The following is a 21615-nucleotide window of genomic DNA, read 5'->3' as shown; positions in this document are numbered from 1 at the left end:
AGGCCCTAAAACCTAACACACATTCTACAAATAATAGTGAAAGGTCTTCTGCTGCCTCCATACCCTCTTCCTGCCTGACTCTCAGCCTGAGCATGGCCAACTCGAAACAGATTAGCAATCCCTTTTCTAAAGACAGCAGAGCCAGGCTGGGATTTTCCGCAAGGACGTCAGTCCCGGAGAAAGAGGCACAGGGTGAGCTCATCTGCAGTGTCAGCTTCCTACCCTGTAACAGCAGACAGCAGGGACAGCCAGGCTCCTCACCCACTCTGTCCAAGGTCTTGGGCAGCTTCTCCTCTCTGTCCTTTCTCCTGCAGGCCTAGAGGTCCTAGGGATGGGTGGCAAACCCCTCCGTCTCACACCATGCTCCTTCTCTAATGGCTTCTTCCTTTTTCCACATCACACAGGTCACACAGGCTTGGCTAATGCCCTCTTTACCCAGATGAGGCGGACTGGTGGGCAGCTGGCGTTGTCCAAGGCCCATAAGACACACAGACCTTAGAGCGGCCAACCCCATGCACCAAGCTTCTCTTTCTCAGACCACCTCAGGCTCCTGACACCTGCAAGGCAACCCCATGCTCTCCTCCCTCCCAGCACCTCCAGGAGCTCACTCAGTACCTTGGGTGAGAAGAAAGGGGTGACCCGCTCCCCGTCACATCCCCACAGGCACCTGGCTTCCTCTGCTGGGTGTTCCTAGCCACTGCCTGTGCCTTTAAGAACTGCCACCCAGTGCCAGAATCTTAACCTCAGCACCCTCAGCTGAGTTGGATTAAGGGACCATTTCGTGCCTTTCTGAATTCTTTCTGGCTGCTGTCCCTCCCTCCACACGGAGACAGAGAAGCCAGGAGCCCCAACAGGTCTGCAGAGGGTAGCCCTTTTCCTGGGGAGTAGGTCCTTTGACAAGGCCTTGTGGCCAGGGAGTGGGCCCGTGGGGGTCTTGGGCTGTCACTGGGACTCCACAGAGCCATGCAGAACCCTGGGCCATGACGGACTACTCAGATGTGATCATCGGCACAGAGGCGACAGAACTGAGCAAGGTAAGGGCCACACAGAACCACTGTCCCAAGACCCAGTGTCCCCTGTGGACACCCCTGCCCTCAGCTTTCAACCTCCTGCCTCCCAGACTGAGTTCTGCAATCCTGCTTTCGAGCCCGAAGCAGCACCGCCTTGTCCTCCTTCGGCCTTCCTGCAAGATGCCAGCTGCAGCGCCCGAGCTCCCTGGCACGGTAACTCTCCCAGGGGTGCCCTGCCCATGGGACAGGGGCGCGGGAACTGAGGACAGTGTGAGGGATGCCCAAGGGAAGGGGCTCTCCAAACCCCACCCCACCTCCCCGCAGGTCAGCGTCACCGAAGGATGCGGCCAGACTGCCACTTCTCTTGGCTCTGTGTCTTCCTGCTCTTCCTCCTGCTGCTCCTGCTGCTCGGGCTGCTGGTGGCTGTCATCCTGGCCCGTAAGTACCTGAGGGCTGCTGGGCAGGAGAACCTTAGACTAACACTCCATGAGCCACTCTCCCCATGCCCGAGGAGCCAGCACCTCTGAATGCTGCTTCTCTGTCCACCTGCCCCCCAGAGTTGCAGGCTGCACCCCCATCTGGAGCCACGGAGAGCCTTCGGTCCACCGCCAGAGCCACCCCTACCAGCACCACCACCTCCCCGGCAATTGCAGAGCAGCAGGAGGCAGGCATGAGTCCCCCACACCAGGCCTGTGAGTACCAAGGACACCTCTTTCGGAGAAGTCCTAAGATAGCGGCCATGGGGAAGGAGGTCAGACAGAGGCACAGTGGAGGAGAAAAGGACATCTCTCCTTTTCACCTCTGAACTCTCACCCCTGTCTCTGCAGCCTGTGGGGGCCTCCTTCCTGGTCCAAGAGGCTTCTTCAGCAGCCCCAACTACCCAGACCCTTATCCGCCCAACACCCACTGTGTGTGGCATATCCAGGTGGCCACAGACCACACAGTACAGCTCAAGATCGAAGCTCTCAGCATGGAAAGTGTGGCCTCCTGTCTTTTCGATCGCTTGGAAATCTCCCCAGAGCCAGACGGCCCCCTCCTTAGGTGGGTCCTTCTACCCCGAGGAGATCTCCCACACTATCAGAAGGACAGAACCAGGAAGTTGCAGCAGAAAGCTGGACTGGGCCCCCACTCTGCCACCACCTCTCTGTATGGCCTAGGGAAGTACACGCCTCCTCTCTGACCTCGGTTTTCTCATCTGTAAAATAGAACTCCTGCCCATCCTTCCTGTCAACAAGTGCTGTAGGGCTAGATGTGCAGCGGCTGGCAAGGTCAGCACTCCCAAGAGAATTAAAGCAGCCTTTCTGACCATACTGACACTACTCCAGGGGTTGAGGAAACAGTCACAGGGCCCAGGCAAGCTCGCCTCGGCTGGCCCTGAGCTCAGGCCCTGCCTCATCACTCCCAACACGGCTTCTTGCAGGGTCTGCGGGAAGGTGCCTCCTCCCACGCTCAACACCAACACGAGCTGCCTCCGGGTGACCTTTGTCTCTGACAGCAGTGTAGAAGAGTCTGGTTTCCAAGCCTGGTACCAGGCTGTAGCCCCCGGGCATGGTAAGTGACTGCCCACCATCTCCCCAGCTGCCTGCGTCCTGTTCACTTCCTTCTGCTCCAGCCACTCCTAGCACTGACAAAAAGAGTGGAGACTGGGAGATTTCTGACCCAAATGCCCGCCCCCAGAGAGCTGTGCCCAGGATGAGTTCCCCTGTGACCAGCTCATCTGTCTGCTGCCTGAATCAGTGTGTGATGGTTTTGCCAACTGTGCGGATGGCAGTGACGAGGCCAACTGCAGTGCTCCGCTCTCCGGTATGGGCCCCCCCAGGTGTAGGGAGAGTACCATCTTCGGGCATTGGATCCAGGTTCCGGCTGGGCTCCCAGCTCAGGTCCAGCCCCAAATCTCAGAGTTCCCACCAGTGTTCCCCGCCTGGTCATTCTTTTGACCCAGAACTTGTTTACCCATAGGCCTGGCCAAAACTCCTACCACCAGCCCCAAGTGGAGGCAGAGATCCTGGCTATTCATGAACTCTTCTATTTCTCTACAGGGTGTGGGGGGAACCTGACTGGGCTCCATGGCACCTTTTCTACTCCTAACCACCTGCAGCAGTACCCTCAGCAGCAGGTAAGTGCAGTATCTCGGGGGACTCGGAGGGCACATGGAGATATCTCAGCACCCAGGCTAGCATGACAAGAACAGCATAGTACATACTGCCTTGTACTTGGGGAGGTGAGCGATCAAGCAGCCTAGCAGGGAACATTATTAAGTACCTACTGTGTACCCCGTTACCCATGCTGGGTAACATCCATCTCTGAGACCAGAACTTCAAAAGCCCTTCCTACCTTAACAGCGCCCGTGATGGAGTTAGGTGAGCACTGGCCAGCAGGAGCCCCAGCTTGGGGCAGGAGAAGGACCCCACGGGACTATTGCCTCTCTGCCTTCCTCCAGCTTTGCACCTGGCATATCTCAGTGCCTGCGGGACACGGTGTAGAACTACAGTTCCTCAACTTCAGCCTGGATGCACAGGATGAGTGCAAGTTTAACTACGTGGAGGTGTATGAGGCCAGCAGCTCTGGAGCCCTCAGCCTCCTGGGCAGGTACGGAGCCAAGGGAGTGGCTGAGGCTGATGGCCCCCTCTCCAGGAGGCCCTTCTGTAGCCCTCTCCCCTTCCAATCTGCCACCGTGTGGCACCTTCCCCGCAAAGCCACCCTGATCATCCCCATCTCAACCGGCTCAAGTGCTAACAGATTAACATTTTGTCTACTGAATATGCGGGTCCTTCTCACCAGAGCCTAAGTTCCATAAGCCAGTGACTATGACTCCCATCACCCTTGGATGGCCAGGCACCCAACCCAGAGCTCCCGCAGTTGGCCAGGGGGCCCACGCCCAGGACAACTCTCTGCTCTGGGCAGGTTCTGTGGAGCAGAGCCACCCTCCCACCTCACCTCCTCACATCAGGAACTGGCTGTGCTCTTCAGGACGGAAGATGGCGTCAGCGGCGGGGGCTTCTCAGCCAGCTACCGGGCCTTGAATGCCACAGAGAGTAGGTGCTCCTGGGTGAGTGGGTGTGGGCAGCAGAGGAACAGAGATGGGCTCTGGGCTTGGTCCACGCACATGGAGGGCAGTGGGGAAGAGGCATGTCCCCGGGTGCTGCCATGCCCCTGTGCCTGCAGACCCCTGTGGGCCCAGAGAGCTCTTCTGCCAGGACGGAGGGTGTAGGGATCTGCAGGGGATATGTGACTGGTGGAGAGACTGTGCAGACGGCAGCAAGAACAACTGCAGCAGCTTCTTGTTTCCACCCCCAGGTAAGAAGCCTGCCCCTGGCACCCTGAACAAGGCCCACAGCCCCGGGCTCACTGATGCCCAACTCACAGAAACCCTGCCGGGCACACTGCCCAACATCCTCCAGCTCCTCCCTGATGCAGTGGGGAGCCGGCTGGGCCTCACACTTCTGACTCTGGGGCCACTTCACAGAGTCCTAGAGGGGCTTTCAGCCGAGGGGCAGGGATACTTAGTCACCTCAGAGTGACACAGGACTCTGGGAAGCAGTGGCTGGGGCTTCAAGGTGGGACTCAGCCACCTTGTTACACACAGGGTCTCCCTCCACAGCCCATTTCAGAGATGAAGGTGAGATTTTTACCTGAAAAAAGGGAAGTTTCTTCCAGAACTTTCCCTTCACGTGTTCCCTTACATCAAAGAGGTGCTACATGACACCCAGGGCTGGTAAATGATGCTTGGAGCCAGCGGTGGGGACAGCAGGGGTCCTCCACGGATGCTGCATCTCTCCCTGCTACCTCCTCGGGTGCTCACAACCACCCTAGTCTGACCCAGGTGGCAGCAAGAGCTCAGAGCACTGAAGCGGCCCGTCCCCACCGTGATCCTCCTCTCCCACCCCTGCAGTGCTGGCCTGTGAACCCATCCAGGTGGAGATGTGCACGGGGCTGAGCTACAACACCACAGCCTTCCCGAACATCTGGGTGGGCATAACCACCCAGGAGGAAGTGATTGATCTCCTCAGAGGCTACAAGGTGCTCCGGCAGAGGCAGAGACCAGGAGGGAGGCCACAGAAAAGGGCGGGAGTCTGAGGAACAGGTAGCTGAGGCCAACCTCTTCCTCCTACAGAGCCTGGCCAGTCTTCCCTGCTACCAGAATTTCCGGAGGCTCCTCTGCGGGCTGCTTGTGCCTCGCTGCACCCCACTAGGCAGCATCCTCCCCCCTTGCAAGGCCGTCTGCCAGGAGGCAGAGCGTCAGTGTCGGTCTGGCCTGGCCCTACTGGGCACCCCTTGGCCCTTCAACTGCAACAGGCTGCCTGAGGCAGCTGGCCTGGAAGCATGTGCCCAGCCCTGACCCAGAAGCCGGCCCCTGTCCTCTGCCTGCCCAGCCTCCTTTTGCCTGTGTGGGCAGGCGGGGAGGGAGCAAAGGAAGAGGGACCTTTGCCGGGGACTCCACATCTCCTCTGGGACTTCCCAGGGAGAAAGAGGAGGAGCCCCCCAACCCCAGCTTAATGGAACACTCCCACCCTCACTCTCCTTCCTTGCCCCTTTGTTTGCCAGAGGGCCCACAGGGGCACCATCCACCGTCTCTGACCCCGACTTCCCCTCTCACACCTTGCCCTCTTCCGGCTGCCTTTTCAATTCTACCACCTGCCCCTCGGCTTTCTCACTTAGTTAACACACTGCAGTGAGCGCCTCCCGCTGTGCCGATCGCCTGGGGTCCAGCTGGTTCTCTGCTGGTCCAGTCGTCCCTGGCCTCTGTCCCGGCACCATCTCCCCCTCCTGCCTCTGGGAACAGGAGGAGCCCCGAGTGTCTCCCACGGTTCAGCCTCTCTGTGCCCAGCTCAAGCCTTCCTCCCCCTTTTTTCTCCCCCCAAATATTGGCCGCCCGCCAGGCGACACCACGAGTTATTTCCCTGCTATTTCCCGGCCCAGAGCCCTGAACACTGGTTTCCTTTGGAGTCTGGGAGGAGTGGAGCAGGCAGGGAGCGAACCAGGGCAGCACCAGGGGACGAGAGGGTAGCGGGGTGCTAGGCTGGGGAGAAGCGCCGGGGCGGGGGCAGGGCCAGCTGGAAGGTCCGGACAGGGCAGCGCCCCAAAGGAGGCCATCGAGAGCACAAGCAGCCGGGGAGCCGGGAGCAGGGAGGGGTGAGTCTGGCGGAGGGCGGAGGGTGGGGGAGGGGCCGTGGGACGACTGAGCACCGGCTGGGGTGGGCAGGGCTGCAGGGCCGGCTTCTCCTTTCCTTCTTGCCCCTGCCCCCGAGCTCAGGGGTCTGTGGCGTCTGCGGCTTCGCCCGCTCGTGCTGCCGCTCGGCCTCGGGAGCGTGGCAGGGGTGGGAACCCGCGGGGCGTGCCCCGGGATTCTGGGTCCCGACTCCGGTCCTTCCCGGCTCACAGACTACGAGAGGACGCTGGCATTCGGGCTCCGGGAGCCCGCATCATGAGGCCGCTCTTCGCCCTGCTGCTTCTGGGCCTGGCATCCGGCTCGGCCCCACTGGATGACAACAAGATCCCCAGCCTGTGCCCGGGGCATCCCGGCCTTCCAGGCACACCAGGCCACCACGGCAGCCAGGGCCTGCCGGGACGCGATGGCCGCGACGGCCGCGACGGCGCGCCTGGTGCTCCAGGCGAGAAGGGCGAGGGCGGGAGCCCAGGTAAGAAGGCACCTTGGACGCAGTCCTGGAATCCCGGGTCCTGCTCTTCGGGCTCTCGGGTGGCCTCCTGGTCTGCAGGGATCGGGGCTCCCGCCAGGGGGCGCTGCGCCCCCGCCACCCGAGATGTACAGGCGGGATGCGGGGACTCAGCCCGCGCTCCGGGGACCCTCTTTGCGCAGCGCCTCAGACCTGCCCAAGCCCTGCAGGAAGCGGGGACAAAGTACCCGGGTGGAGGGAGGCGCTTAGCTGGGGAGCTGTCGGCTGGGGCGGGGGGCTTAGAGACGGGTGGAAGGGGGCCCTTGAAGGCGGCCTCGTGCACCCCGCTGTGCGGTGGCCCGGCGGTTCTCTGCACCCTGACAGCACCGCTCCCTGCAGGACTGCCGGGGCCGCGCGGGGAGCCCGGGCCGCGAGGAGAGGCGGGCCCCGTGGGGGCGGCCGGGCCTGCCGGGGAGTGCTCGGTGCCGCCGCGCTCCGCCTTCAGCGCCAAGCGCTCCGAGAGCCGGGTGCCACCGCCGACCGACAGGCCCCTGCCCTTCGACCGCGTGCTGGTGAACGAGCAGGGACATTACGACGCCGCCACCGGCAAGTTCACCTGCCAGGTGCCCGGGCTCTACTACTTCGCCGTCCACGCCACGGTCTACCGGGCCAGCCTGCAGTTCGATCTGGTCAAGAACGGCGAATCCATCGCCTCTTTCTTCCAGTTTTTCGGGGGGTGGCCAAAGCCAGCCTCACTCTCAGGAGGCACCATGGTGAGACTGGAGCCCGAGGACCAGGTGTGGGTGCAAGTGGGCGTGGGTGATTACATTGGCATCTATGCGAGCGTCAAGACAGACAGCACCTTCTCTGGGTTTCTTGTCTACTCCGACTGGCACAGCTCTCCCGTCTTCGCTTAGCGCTCCGGCTCCTAGCACAGGGCCCAACACGGACCCCACATCCGGGAGGGCTGGCCCCCCTGGAATATTGTGAGGGACTGGGGAAGGGCAGTAGGGGGTCCCTCGGTCCCGCAAGCAGCATGGGGCTGTATTTCTGCCCAAGACAGGAGCCTGCTGTGCTGGCCAGTGTGGGTACCCGGCCACTCAGGTCCAGGACTCCCAGGGGGTGCTCTCCCCCGGGTCCTCCCCTTCCTCTTCCACCCTTCCTGCTCCCAGGGCCGGCCCTTCACTCAGAGATCACTCAATAAATCTAAAAAACCCTGCTCCTGGCTTCAGTCTTTCATTAGTGATGGGGGCGCCCTGCTTCTGAGGGTCACGGCAGGGATACAGAAGCAGAAGGCAGGATGGAGCCATGGGGCGGAAGATACAGGAATCGGGCTCAGGGGAGTGAGAGGCTGCTCTACAGAGCGTCACCTCCTGCGTAGGCTGTGACCAAGAGTGCCTGACTGGCGGGGGGTGCCCTCCTGGTGAGGGTCTCTGGCCACCCCGAAAAAGGGGCACATTTCTAACTCAAAGACGCCACATCTGGTGGAGGCGGTCTTCACTACCCATACCCCTGCCCTGACGCAACAAGAAAGAACCTGGGACTTTCATTCACGGCTGCTCTGGCTGCTTGCCCGGTCCCACACCAGCTCCAGGTGAGAGGGCCCCCCTGGTTGTACTGAGCAGTTTCCGAGATGGCCACCAGGGGGCCCGCGAAGCTCCAGACTGCAGCAATGACCCGGTAGTTAAACTTGGGATGCCTGGGGTGGTTAGAGGGAGAAAGGGTATTAAATTCTACCGAAGGAATTCCAGATGGGGGTGGAAGGAAACAGGGTCCTTCGCTCCTAGCTCAGGAAGTTTATCTAACCTCATAAAATGTTTATGTCCACATTAAACAGAGACTGGAAGGAGCTAAGCCTCCCCTTGCTCAGCTCCCTGTCCGGGGTTGGGGGAAGGAAAGAGAAAGTGCTGCCCTGCCCCCACCATGCGGGCCACAGCCTGGGTGGGCTGAGCCACAAAGCTCCTTGGAGGCTCACCTCTTGTGCCAACTCCAGAGCCCAGCCCGGCCCTCCACCCAACCTAATCACCGGAAGCTAGGGTTTCGCATCTGTCTGCTCCGCCTCTCAACCCAAGTGGAGGGGCCCCTCCTGAGTTCTTCAGTACTCATCCTTCTCCTCCCCAGTTCCCAGGGACAGTCTCAGGCACTGTCCCCCTAGATGCAACATACAATTATGGGGAGGCACCCCTCCCCTTGCTGGTCATGTGAGGGCAGCTTTGATCAATGGGGACTGGGCCCCAAGTGCGCCAGACAGGCCTCAGGCCTTCTGGGCGCCGGCTCCCTGCACCCCACCAGGCCCCTCAGCCATTCTCCAGCCCTTCACAGTGCCTGGCTTGGTGCCAAGAGACACAAAGACAAGCACCAGCTCCTCCAGGGATCAGAGGGTAGACGACTCCAGGCAGCCAGGCCCCAAGTGTCCTCCTGGGAAGGCGTACTCAGAGTTAAGAAATTCACATTCTGTTCCACAAGGACGTACTTCTGGGAAGAAAACACAAAACACAACACGGAAGACTTGGGGAAGGCTTTCCCAGAGCTGTGTGATCATCAGGACAAATCGGAGGGGATGAGAGGTAGCCCAGCCCCGCCTGGCAGCCTCCACCTTGGGCACAGCACCCCCGGAAGACCACACATCTACCATTAACTGCAGCAGATTCAAAGACCCTGCTGCCACGTCTGTAACGTGACCAACTGCCCACAGGGATGCACACACAGTCAGAGCTGTCAACCTAACTTTATTCATCAGAAACTGGGCAGACCCCTCAGAGAGCTGCATGGCCCTAGGCCCTGGCTTCTTCTACCTGGACCCTAGTGAGATATGCAGTCTGCCCTCCCCAATGCCAGGGAGAGACAAAGAAAAGGAATGCCACTGCCTTACGTGATGTGGGGAGTGCAAGGGGAATGAGAGGAAGTCTGGTTGCCTCTCCTAAGGCTCCCCATAGAGCTTGGGTGCCCCAGGATATATGGTCCCAAAGCCAGGTGGAGATGCACCCCACCACCACCACCACCAGGGGCAAACAACCAGATCCCAACTTTGTGATCCGATCAGGAGGGAGCCTCCTGAGATCATGACAGGAAGAAGTGGTGCTAAGGGCACCTGAGACAGTCTACCCTCATACCTAGTAGGCCCGAGAGGTTCTGGCTGAACACAAGTTTAAGATTATTCCAAGATCCTTGAGTTGCCCAAATACCCAGAGGACACTGATGTGTTGTGGCTGCAAAAGCTGGGGCAGTGGGCAGGCGTGGGAAGGAGGCAGAGAAAGAACCTACAAATCCCCCAACAGAAAAACTGGAAGCAGAGAGAGGCTGGCCCCAGACGCTGGCATCTGGGTGGGCCCTGGGTCGGCCAGAGCACAACCAAGTTTCAGGGCCCTTGCATAGTGACATACTCACCACCCTCAGCATCACAGGGACCCCCCAGGAACAGAGAACTATGTTATCCTGCCCCACCAGACTGGCCCATGTGCAACCAAGTTCCAGATGTATGGCTTGAGGCTTGGCAAGACAGCCACGAGACAGGAGGGGATTCAGGACAGAGGGGAGGTGCTGATGCTGTCCTAGCGCAGGTGCCTTTGTGGAGCATGGAAGGTGGCGGGCAGGGAGGGCATCTTCAGAGGTAGACATTGAGAGTCTGCAGGATGCCCCGGCGGCAGAGCGGGCAGTTGCGGTGGTAGACAGGGTGGCGCATGAGGATTTCGGTGCAGGCCTGACACAGGCACAGGTGTCGGCACGGCAGGAGCAGCACAGTCTTGCTCTGGTCCTGGCAGATGACACACTTCTTCCGCTCCTCTTGCTCCTTCAGCAACTTCCACGGGTCCTGCCCTGCTGTGGCCTCCTCCTCGTTCAGCCTCTCCCGGCCCCGAGCAGGTGTTGCTCTGATGATCCTGACCACATCCTCTGCTGCCTCGGACCTGGGCGCTCCTTCAGGAAGGGTGGCCTGTCCTGGGATCCTGGCTGAAAACACCCTCCTAGGGCCACCTTGGGGGGCCCCAGGTGCCCCACCTCGGTTGGGCCAGCTTGCCAGCTGTAGGCTGCGGCTCCAGACTCGGCGCCAGGCTTCCAATCCCAGTGCTACTTGAGACAGCCGAACGACATCCTCTCGGAGCCGGTGGTAGGACGGCCGGGCATGGAGCTGACTGAGCGCGCGGGTGGCCAGCCTTAGTGTGAGGTCGGGGTGGAACACGGTCACCGCCACTGCCAGCACACAAGCCAGCAAAGCCAGGCCAGTGAGATTGACAAGCACAAAGCTGGCCAGGAGGCGGGCAGCTGAGGCCAGCAGCTCCAGTGCTAGCTGGCAGGGGGTCCAGAGAAGGATGGCCATGGCCACAGCACTGCTGGAAATGTGGGCTAAGAAGGCAGCCACAATGTCTGTCACCCTCCAAAGAGGCCCCATCACCACATCCCACAGGGCCAGCACCAGGGAGAAGAGGTTCTGAGTGCCAATGAGGCAGATGTTGACCAGACTGTTGATCACATAGGCCACCAGGCTCATGGCAATGGCGCAGATGTCACAGGCCTGGCGGAGCAAAGCATGGCCGCAGGAGACCACATTGAGGACACCCCGGTGCAAGAGCTCCCGGCTGCGCAGAGCCCCGTGGGAGGCCAAGTGCCCCAGGAGTTTTAGGCTCTCCAGGCCGGAGTAGCAGCTATAGAGCAAGGTACACAAGGCCTGCAAGCCTCCAAAGGTGAACCTTACCACAGCTTCAACCAGGGCCAGCAGTGAAAGCACAACACCACGGCCCACGTGCAGAAGACTAGTGACCACTGTGTGCGGCAGGTTGTAGATGAAGGCCAGGAGCCAGGCCAGGGAAGCCAGGAGGGAGGACACCAGCAGGAAGTTGAGATCCAACACCAAGGTCAGCACGTCCAGCGCCAGGCCCACCCCGTTCACTACCAGGTACACAGCCTCCATGGTAAGGGGAGGGAGGGTAGTCCAAACACGAAGGCTGGCTCCTGAGCGCAGGGCGCTGCCAAGGTTGTCAGTACTGCAGGGAGTCAAGGGTTCATCCGGAAGGAGCGCGAACAGCCTCTAACCCGGGGGCACCAAGATCTACGAAGCAGTGGGCTGAAGCGGAGGCTCAGTAGAGGCCAGCGGGGCCGGGCGCCGCTCCAGGAGTACTGGATTTGAAAGCGGGCTGGCTGGGAGGGAAAAGGCTGAACATCTCTAACGTGAAGGCGAGCCCGGGCTGGAGGAGGGAACTCAGCCTCGGAGGCCTGGCGTAGCGTGCCACGGCCAGGTAACGGGTCAGACCTGGAGAACGGGAAGCGGTGAGATGCGGTCCCGCCGGGGCCGGGGCCGGGGCCGGGTGGGGGCGGCGCAAGCTGGGCGAGGGCTCGCCGTCCAGCCGCGCAGGTGGCCCTGTCCCCGCCCGGCCCCCGTCCTCCTGCTAGCGGCGCTTCGCGCCCAAAGAGGGAGCAGGAAAGGGGATCATCTTCAGCAAACCCCAAACGCAGCCTCGACTCCTCTGGGCGCCGCCATCTTGTGTGCGAAGGGGTGGGACAAGAGGCGGGACAAGGTGGGAAGGTCTGACGACCTCTGGCCAATGGGTGAGGAGTAAATACAGGGACGTCGACCTCTCATTGGTCCATTTGAACGGCGCCCTAACAGATGTACTTCCAAAGGGAGGGACGAAAATTTATGAAAATCTCCGCCCCTTTGAGGCGGTGATTGGCCCGTTGACGGACAGGTTCGGAGTCTCCCACCTAGCTCCGCCCCCTAAAACAGAGCCAATCGTTGGACACCCCTACGTTTGGACGCCGTTCTATTTTCTGGGGTCCGGGGGTCGAGGTCAGCGCCTCTAGGCTGGGCCTGGGGATGGCATCGTCTGCGCAGCCGACTCAGACTGCCCCATCCTCCTTTCATTCATTTGTCTTATCATTTATTGTGCTCCTACAGGGCTTTGGGGGTACAGAAACCATTTACGACACCACCTCCCAAGCAGTTCACACGGTGAAGCAGAGTGTTACAAGGCTCCCAAACTGCCATCCCAAACTTTGCTTTTAGGTAGGAGGATTGCCAAGGTTGAGTACAGTTTTGGCAACTTAGTGACTTAGCGAGACCCTGTCCTAAAATAAAAATTAAAAAATAAACATGGCAGAGAATGTAGCTCAATGCGAAGGCCCTGGATTCAATAACCCTGTACTGCAGGAGGAAAAGAAATATTTTTTTTCAGAAGTGTTAAAGGGCCGGGCAGGGCAGCGCACGTCTGCAATCCCAGCACTTAGGAGGCTGAGGCGGGAGGATCTTTGTGAGTTCGAGACCAGCCTGGGCTACAGAGTGAGCTCAAGGCCAGCCTGAACTGCATAGCAAGACCCTGTCTCAAAAAGACAATAAAGAAATAAATAAAGTGTTACAAGCTGGGCACAGTGGTCTGCAGTTGCTATAACTATTCAGGAAGCTGAGGCAAGAGGATAGCTTGAACCGAGGAGTTTTGAGACCAACCATCACCTCCCAGTAGTTCCACACCGCCCTTCGGGATTTGTTCAAATCCCAACTCAAGCGAGAGCTTCCTAGCAAAGTTTTGCTGTGTTCTGCAGTGCTGGGGAATCAAACCCAGGGCCTTGTACACACTAGGCAAGCACTCTCACTGAGTCAAATACCCTATGAATTTTTTTGTGTAGTACAATAAGTCCTCAACTTACTTGAGACGAGAACTTTCACTGATCCAAACGGACCTTGCATTAGGAACATTCATAGATGTGACCAAATTGCAGGCGTAGCTCATGTAGACATTGTCACAGCGGTGCTGCTGTGTGCTTACTGTGCAGTACGGGGGCTCAGTCAGAGCCCAGGATGTCCCGAAATAAGAGGAAAGGCAGCGGTGATGTGGAGGGGACTGCTAGGACGCGCGAAGCAATATGCATTGTACATCCGTGTCAAAGGTGTTTGAAACTGTCGGACTCAGAAAGGAATCCAACTATCGAACGTTCAACCGGCATGGAATTCCTTCCTAAGTCGGGGGCTTACTGTAGGGGGTTTGAACCCAGGGTTTCATACATACTAGGCAGGCACTGTATCACACTGACCTACATCCCTGCTTCTGAAATTAATTTTTTAAAGATTCGAACGATTGCTGGGCATGATGGTGCACCCCTGTAATTCCAGGGGTCGGGAGGCTGAGGCAGGAGGATCCTTGCAAGTTCGAGGCCAACCTGGGTTACAAAGTGAGCTCAAGGCCAGCCTGAACTGCATAGTGAGACCCTGTCTCAAAAAGACAAAAAAAAAAAAAAAAAATTTTGAGCGGAGCATGATGGCACACACCCAGGACTTACGTAAGCCTGAGGCAAGAGGAGTTCTAGACCAGCCTCGGCTACCTAATGAGTTTAAGGCTAGCCTGTGTTATATAGTGAGACTCTGCCTCAAAAGAAAGAAAAAAATTACTCAAAAATCAACAAATGAGATTATGTCTTTTTTTTTTTTTTTTTTTTTTTTTTTGGAGACAGGGTCTCATTATGCAGTTCAGGCTGGCCTTGAGCTCACTTTGTAGCCCAGGCTGGCCTCAAACTTGCAATGATCCTCCTACCTCAGCCTCTCGACCCCTGGAATTACAGGCGTGCGCCTCCACGCTCAGGAACAAATGAGATTATGTCACATTAAAATCTTCTGCACAGCAAAGGAAACAACCAAGAGAGTGAAAAAAGACATCCTTACAGGATGGGAAAAAATCTTCACTGAATAGCGGATTAATATCTAGAATATATAAAGGACTCAAAAAATTAGCCTCCTACCCAAATAAAAGACCCAATAAAAAAAAACAGGCAACTGAAATGGATACTTCTGAGAAGAAAAAAGTATAAATGGGCAATAATTCTTTTTCTTTCTTTGGTACCTGGAATCGAACTGAGGACCCAAGCGCTTGTGCCACTGAGCTACGTTCCCAGTCCAATAATACTTTTATTAGCTGTGTAGGGCTCCTGTTTGTGGGATTGATGCAAGGGTTGTCTTTAGAGGCCTTGCTGGCACGTTCTGTCCCACCTCAAGTTGGACACAGGTAGGAGAAGAGGCTGCCAAAGAGAGGGGCTTGGTCACTATGAGTGACACAGGCAAGGGAAGGCCACGCCTGCGCAGGAGAGAGCCTCCCGGAAGGGACTGAGGTTTCTAGCCTCCATCATCCAGAGCAGACACAGGACCTAGGATGGAAATGGAATCTTGGAAAGTAAGGCCTTGGATTCTGTCCCTCTGGACCGGCTGGTGATTCTTTCCTTGTTTAAAACCATTTTCGCAGGGGCTGGGGATTTAGCTTAACGGCACAGCGCCTGCCTGGCAAGCGTGAGGTCGTGAGTTTGATTCCTGGTACCGGAAAAAAACAAATAAATAAAATTAAATAAATAAAACAAAACCATTTTCACATCCCCTAGTGCTATTAATAGATGGCGGTTTTCAGATCTTCCCTAATCAGTCCTCATTCCCCAGCTGACCTCCTCCTCCTGCAGGCTACTTTCCCACTGTTCACGGTGCCCAGCACAGCACGCCCACAGCCCCACAGCCCTTCACCTGGTCCCCACCATCCCTGGCTCGGCTCACACTTCTGGGAAGCCTCTGAACCCCCGGGCTGGGTGAAGTATCTGTCGCAGCTGCACATCTGCACCCTGGCACATTGTCTTCTAATTCTTTACAGTACTTCCCAGTCCCCACCACGACAGTGCATGTCTCCCTAACACTTGGGCGGCATCCTATCATCCCAACCCCCTCCCGTTTAGTTTACTTGACGACTGCGCTATATTCCAAAGCACAAGCGACATACAGTACACAGAGAAGGGAAACACTACAATGCCCTCTCCCTCCACCTCCAACCTTCTCCGCCTGTCACCTCTAGTTTTGCTGCAATGCTGTCGGGACTCAGCATGAAGTGGGATGACGCCCCAGCATCATCGATCCTGCAGACTTCACCCACCCACCAACTCGTGAAAAAAGGAACGATTCAAACTAGGAGCACCAGGGGGCGCTCTCGGGCCAAGAAGAAACGAAACCATGGTAAACCTAAATTCCAATTTCATCACATCATTTTGCCATTGCTCAAGAATCCGCAGTGGCTACCCATTGCCTAACCTATCTTAAGATCCAAACTATTACCCCCATAACCTAACCCGACCTCATCCACTCAAGTTCCCCACGCAGACACGTTCTACCTTGTTGAATTTCTAGTTAGCCATGGAGTGCGCCTTCTCGTTCTCCATCCACTAACAACTGTTCACATAAGGCCACGTCAAGGCTCGTTGGTGTAGCTGAAACTCTCCTCAAGCCTCCAAGTAAACATACAATGGAAATGAAAGCAGAGGGCCTGTTATGCAAATACAATTTCAAGACAAGTTTCATAGCCTCCCAGCCAACCCAGTCTTCTAGCCAGAGGGCTGATCCGGAACTTCTCTATGGAAGTTCTGCAGCTGTCACTGTATCTCTCCCTCTGCTTCCCTTCCTCCCTCGCTGCTTGTGTGGTTTCCCCTGCCTGGAATGACCATCCTTCACTCCTCCCTGCCCAAATCTGACTTTCACTAGAGCCTGCACAGTTCCCAGAAAGACTCCCGGCCAGTGCAAGCCCTGAGTCCCTGCTACATGTCCTGTTTATACCACAAGATTCAGCTCTTAATTCAACTATAATAATCACAGGTATAATGCACAGGTTTTGGAGTTAGATAACTATTCCTCCCAAGTTTAGTTCCTTGGACGATTTTAAAAATCTAGAAATACTCAGGCACAGTGACACAGGCTTCCAGGAAACAAAGGAAACAACCAATTGAGTGGAAAGCCAGGCTGCAGTGTGGAAGATCAGCCAGGAGTGCACATCCGTGATTACAGCACCCTGTCACTAATAGCTGATTACAGCTATGTCACTAAGTTTCCTTGGCTGGAATCCAACTTGTGTCCTCCTGCCTCAGCTCTAGAGCACTGGGATTACAGGTGGGCATGATCATATCCAGCTGCAGGACACTTTAGATCTAAACCACAGCAGTCTCTTTATAGTATGCTGCCTTTGGGTGTTTACCTAGGAGTGGTGTAGCTGGGTTATAAGGCACTTTTTCCTTAAGTTTTTTGAGCCTCCATACTGATTCTGTCATGCCTATACTAATTTACATTCTCACCAACAAAGTAGAAGAGTCCCCCACCCCACATCCTAGCTAGCAGTAGTTATTTTTTGTTCTTGATGATAATCTCGCATTTGCCAGGCAAGCGCTGCACTGCTGAGCTATATCCCCGGCCCTCCCATTGTAGTTTTGATTTTCATTTCCCTGATAGCTAATGAGGTTGAAATACAATTATTGGCCATTTGTACTCCTGTCTCGGCCTCCCAGGGTGCTGTAATCACGGATGTGCACTCCTGGCTGATCTTCCACACTGCAGCCTGGCTTTCCACTCAATTGGTTGTTTCCTTTGTTGTGCAGATCATGTAACTAAGTTTCAGTTTCCTTGTTGTAAAGATAAACATTGGCCCCAAAAATGACCCTTAAGTGAAAGCTCTAAATTTTGAAGCTCTGTGGCCAATATGTGATAAGTGTAGCTTCTTGTCTTGCCTTGGTCTTGGTGGAGGACTGTCATGGGCCCTTTGAACAGTCCTTGTCGGGTCACTTGCCAGGAACCAGCTAACCAGGGAGCAAGGCTGTCTCAAAGCCTCCAGTCCCTTTGTGGTATGGTGTGTGAAGACAAAGTCAAAGAAGCAATTTCCATCCGGCCAGGCTCCTGAAGGGAATGGACCACCATCTGACCTGGCTCCCCTCGGCCCAAATCCTGCATCCTCTCTCCATTTCTCAAGTTCCTTTGATGCCCTGGCAGCGGGATGTGGGGTGCAGGAAACAGCAGGCCTCAGTTATGCCCTTCCCCTTCTTTCCTTTCCATGTAGACAGCTAAGTTAGGTAGAAATATTCTAGGCTCTCAGACTGGGCTGGGCCCTGGAGGGAGTCTGTGCAGGAGATGAGAACACATTACAACTGCGACTGGAGGCAAATCTGTCGAAGGCCAAGCCTCCAGATTAAGATGGAAGGACCAGGCCTGCATGCTTGCCCAAGCTATAAGCAATAAATGAAAGATTATACTATAATTAATATGACCTGGTCCAATAAAGTCTAGATAGACATCAGTCACCCAGGTGTGACCAGAACCTCCAGACCCATCCCTTCCTATAAATGCCTTTGTTCTTTCCTTGTACCCTTGCTAGGTGCTAGGTGCATCACCTGCTTCCCTATTGGATCAATATTATCTGAGCAGCTGTACTTGTATTTTGTTTTGTTTTTGTTTTTCTTCCCCTACCAGGAATTGAACTCACGACCTCGTGCTTGCCAGGCAGGTGCTGTGCCGCTGAGCTAAATCCCCAGCCCCTAAGCAGCTATACTTGTAATCTTATTGGTTGATCATAGTTTGATCCACATTGTACCCACCTCATGATTTTGCTCTATAAAACATTCTCAGAGAAATGGGCTCTGTGGCAACCCTCTTTTGGGTCCCCTCCTGTTTCTCAAGAGCTACCTCTCTCAAATTTTTCTACTCGTAACTGCCGTTGTTCCTTAGAATTCATTCACTGATTTTGGGGAACACAAACTCAGTGTATCTGAGAGCTAGCAGGTTGGGAGTTACATTTTCCCCTGTATCACTCTCACCTCTACACCTCCCCACCCCAGGGGAGCCCAGGCTCCCTCCTGATTTGCTCAAAGCTGAGGGCAGAGGAAACGCATGAGGCTCCTTCGGGAGGAGAGGGACAGAGGAGAGGGACGTGGAGCCCCAGAATGTGGCACTCCACTCCCGAACTCCTGGGTTCCCACAGCCTCCCCACACTAGGCCAGCTGGCCTTCCTTCAGGAACAACTGAAAGTCAAACTTAAACAGAATGTCCCTCTGGGGACATTCCCTCCCAGAGTGGTGGTTATTTTGGGGACCAGATGTAAATGTCCCCCAAGGGGAAAGCTGTCATTTCTCAGCATCCTGCCCCACTCCTACCACCCTCCATTCTCCAAGTGTAGGATGGAGACTGGGAAGTAGAAAGAGGGTTAGGGACCCTGAAGCCAGGGATTATTGAGACTCCGAAACCACCGCTACCCCTGGTGGGTCCCACAGAGACGGTGACCCCTGCAGCGATTCTGAAATCCTGCCTGGAGGGCCCTACTCTTCCCCGACGGGGGTCACAGCTGTCCCCCAGGAGCCAGCCCCCGGATTCCCCACGTAGGCTCGGTTCTCTCACCAGTGCCCCCCCTCCCCTTGCAGAGGGGATGACCGGAAGGGACAGACTGAATCACTGTAGGGGCCAAGCTGGGAAAGGCCTGGAGACCGGATTCGGGGCTTCCGGAGAGCCCCAGGGTCCCCGCCCGAGCCGCCGCGGACGCCTGAGCATTTATGGTAATGTTTGAGTTCATGCGCGGCCGGATGCCCCGCCTCCGCCGGGCAGGACTTGGGGAGCGGGGGCTCGGGGCTCCCAGAGGAGCCTGCGCCGGCGCCTTCCCGCCGCTGCCGAAGCCCGTTGCACGCGCGGGCGCGGGGCGCGGAGGTCAGGCAGGTGGGCTGGCCGGTTCCCAGAGGCCTCTCGGGTCGCGGGGATCAGAGGGCCAGACTTGCTGCTGGGGCTAGGATAGGAGGGCTGTGACCCTGTCTGTCACCGCTGCTGCTCTCCCGTGGAGTCCCTAGTTCCCAAGAAGAGTCCCCATGCACCCACATCCTCTTTCTCCTGCTCTCCCCCACTCCCTGGCAGAGGAGGGGTGGAGAGGAGAGGCCAGCAGCTCCCAGGGGAGTCCCCGGAATGCTGGGAGCCTGGGAACGGACCCTGCAGCTCCTGGGAAAGCCAGGAGTAGGGAATCCCACCATCGGCCCCCTCCCCAGGAAGCGCCACTGGATGCCAGAGACCCCAGCTCCCCAACAGTGGGCTTCGTGAAGGTGGAACCCCACCCGCAGCGGCACCCCAAGCCCAGCCTAGCCCGACCCGGAGTTCAGTAGGCCAGCTGGGCCGCCGCCGCCCCTCCCCCAGGCCGGCTCCCCTGGCCTGCTCTAGCATAAGCCTAGTCTTTGTGCCACACTCCCCGCTCCCCCTTCTCCAGACCCCTGCACAATGGGGCCTTTGCAGCCTCTAGGGTGGGGATGAACTCACTCACGGTTTTCCAAGTTTAAAAATAGCCCATCCCCCCCAAGCCGCCCTCCCCGCCTCCCCTGGTGTGGCAGGGGCACAACCTCCATCCTGACTGCACCTCCTTCCTTCTGCCCTGGGTCAGGTGCAAGGACATGGGTGAGACTGTGTCAGGAGCCAAGAGCAGGGCTGCTTCCCCCCATTCAATCTCTTCCCCCACATCTTCCACCCAGCCCTCCAGTATCCGTTTCCTGGCCCTAGGATGTTCTCAGCAGCAACTGCCCCCCACCCTCCTTCCACCCTGTTTTTCAGCCCTCAGCACAATCTCCTTCCAGTCAGACCCCCACTCTGGAAGAGGCTCCTGGCTTCCCTTCCGATGAGACCCAGGGTGGATCCTATTTTCTGGCCAGACTGGGGGTTCCCCAGACTCCATAGTTGCCAAGATTGCTGCCCCCACCCCCATCTTCTCTCTGCAGCTGCAAACGTCTTTCTCAGCTTCCTTCCTCCTCCTAGGCCCAGCCCGCCCTTCTCACATCATCGTGGTAAGGCCCCTGCACCACCAGGAGGTGCCCTGAGAGCAGAGGGAAGCTCCCAAGGTCCAGCCTCTCCCTGCCCTTGTCCTACTGCCCCTCTCCTCTTCCCCACTTTGCTGGGGGAGGCCCCACCCACCCAGGGACCAGCCCAGGGCCACACCCCGCCTGGGTTCCTCTGCCTGTGGTCAGACCTGCCAGAGAGACACAGGGAGGGCATTCCACACAGGAGGTCTTATCTCTAGCAGCCTGGGTCTCCCAGGTGGGTGGAGGGAAGCAGCAGTCCGGCCCCCGCCTCCGGAGGGAAATGAGGCAGAGGATTAGGACTCTGCCCCCAGAGGACTCGTCTTCCGGCCTTGGCCTACATCTGGGCAAGGCTGCTCCCACCAGGCCAGGTGCTTGAGTCTCTGCCAGGTGTCAGCGGTCTCTGCCCATCCTCTCCATCCCCCTGCTGCTGAGCCTCGATCCTCGCCTGCTGGGAGTTCTGCTGCTACCACCTTCTCTCATTCCTGCTGCTGCTCCTGCAGTGCAAACTTCTGGCATCTGAGAGGACCTGAGGGGGATACCTTCACCTCCCGCCCCGCCCCGCTTTCCTGCCTTTACTCCTGTCCTTCCCCTTTCCGGTTGCTTCTGAATCCTCTCCAAGGTCCTGACCCCGCTTTGTTTTGGAATCCCGAAGTGCCCCCTCCAGGAAACCATCCCTAAACCCTGGGTCTGCTGACCTCTCCCACCCACTTTATCCCAGCTGTAGGCTACTGGCTGTCTTAAAGGACAGTCTCTGGGCTTGTTTGCTGGGACCAAGCAGGGGAGTGGCTGTCATCCTGGGCTCTAATCTTATTTCCCTTTCACTGCAGAGGCTCCTCCAACCCCCACCTGGCTTTACTCTCCTAAGGACGGAAGGAGAATTCAGAACTGACTGTCCTTGGTGGTTAGCTGACTTTGTTTTCAGGCCACTGGAGAAGAAAATGATTAGTTAATGGTGTTAAGTGAAAAGGAGGGGGTGGGGCCAGGGAGCTGCTCCATGCCCAGCTCCTGGCCACCAGGGCAAACAGTATCCTTCAGCCATTCTCGGTCCTGCCCTGCAGACAAACACACTCATCCATTCCAGTCCCATCCAAGATCTGGGCCCTGAGCCAAAGCCATACATTCCCCCTGGGGGACCAGGAGCCAGGGTCCTCCTTTTGCTCTCTGCCCTCAGGCTCCAGGGCCCCTGCCTGGCGGGCTTAGCATGGCCTCTGGCTGGAGAGTAATGGACAGGGAGGAGGGATCAGAGGGCCGAAAGACAAGGCTGATGCAGTTTGCCAGTCATCTCTGTGTCATCAGAGCATTCTCTCAGGTCACCCAGCCATCTCTGGCTTTGTGGCCTCACCCCGTTCCTCCCCCAGCTAGCAGGATGGCTGCCTGCTGGGTGACAGACCTCCACCCCA

At 57.3% G+C, this 21615-nt stretch overlaps 3 protein-coding genes across 3 annotated transcripts; 2 read left to right on the top strand and 1 right to left on the bottom strand.

Annotated features, from left to right (window-relative positions):
• The first annotated feature begins 837 nt into the window (after positions 1-837).
• Positions 838-5663, top strand: Mfrp (membrane frizzled-related protein). The gene is made up of 13 exons (XM_013511240.1): positions 838-1034; positions 1121-1223; positions 1335-1448; positions 1568-1702; positions 1838-2051; positions 2431-2561; positions 2688-2813; positions 3050-3126; positions 3451-3599; positions 3915-4045; positions 4176-4307; positions 4903-5030; positions 5125-5663. Exons 1-13 carry the CDS (start codon positions 981-983, stop codon positions 5347-5349), a joined length of 1719 nt encoding a protein of 572 aa, XP_013366694.1. The 5' UTR covers positions 838-980; the 3' UTR covers positions 5350-5663.
• Positions 5664-6056: 393 nt separating this feature from the next.
• On the top strand, positions 6057-7844 carry C1qtnf5 (C1q and tumor necrosis factor related protein 5). The gene is made up of 3 exons (XM_005378334.2): positions 6057-6143; positions 6393-6649; positions 7025-7844. The coding sequence occupies exons 2-3, from the start codon at positions 6436-6438 to the stop codon at positions 7540-7542; spliced, it is 732 nt and encodes a 243-aa protein (XP_005378391.1). The 5' UTR covers positions 6057-6143; positions 6393-6435; the 3' UTR covers positions 7543-7844.
• Positions 7845-9334: 1490 nt separating this feature from the next.
• On the bottom strand, positions 9335-12130 carry Rnf26 (ring finger protein 26). The gene has a single exon (XM_005378331.2). The coding sequence runs from the start codon at positions 11529-11531 to the stop codon at positions 10230-10232; it is 1302 nt and encodes a 433-aa protein (XP_005378388.1). The 5' UTR covers positions 11532-12130; the 3' UTR covers positions 9335-10229.
• Positions 12131-21615: the final 9485 nt, after the last annotated feature.

Source organism: Chinchilla lanigera, unplaced genomic scaffold, assembly GCF_000276665.1.
Source record: "Chinchilla lanigera isolate Chin_1 unplaced genomic scaffold, ChiLan1.0 scaffold00011, whole genome shotgun sequence".
NCBI lineage: Eukaryota > Metazoa > Chordata > Mammalia > Rodentia > Chinchillidae > Chinchilla > Chinchilla lanigera.
This window is presented reverse-complemented; position numbering and strand designations above follow the sequence as displayed.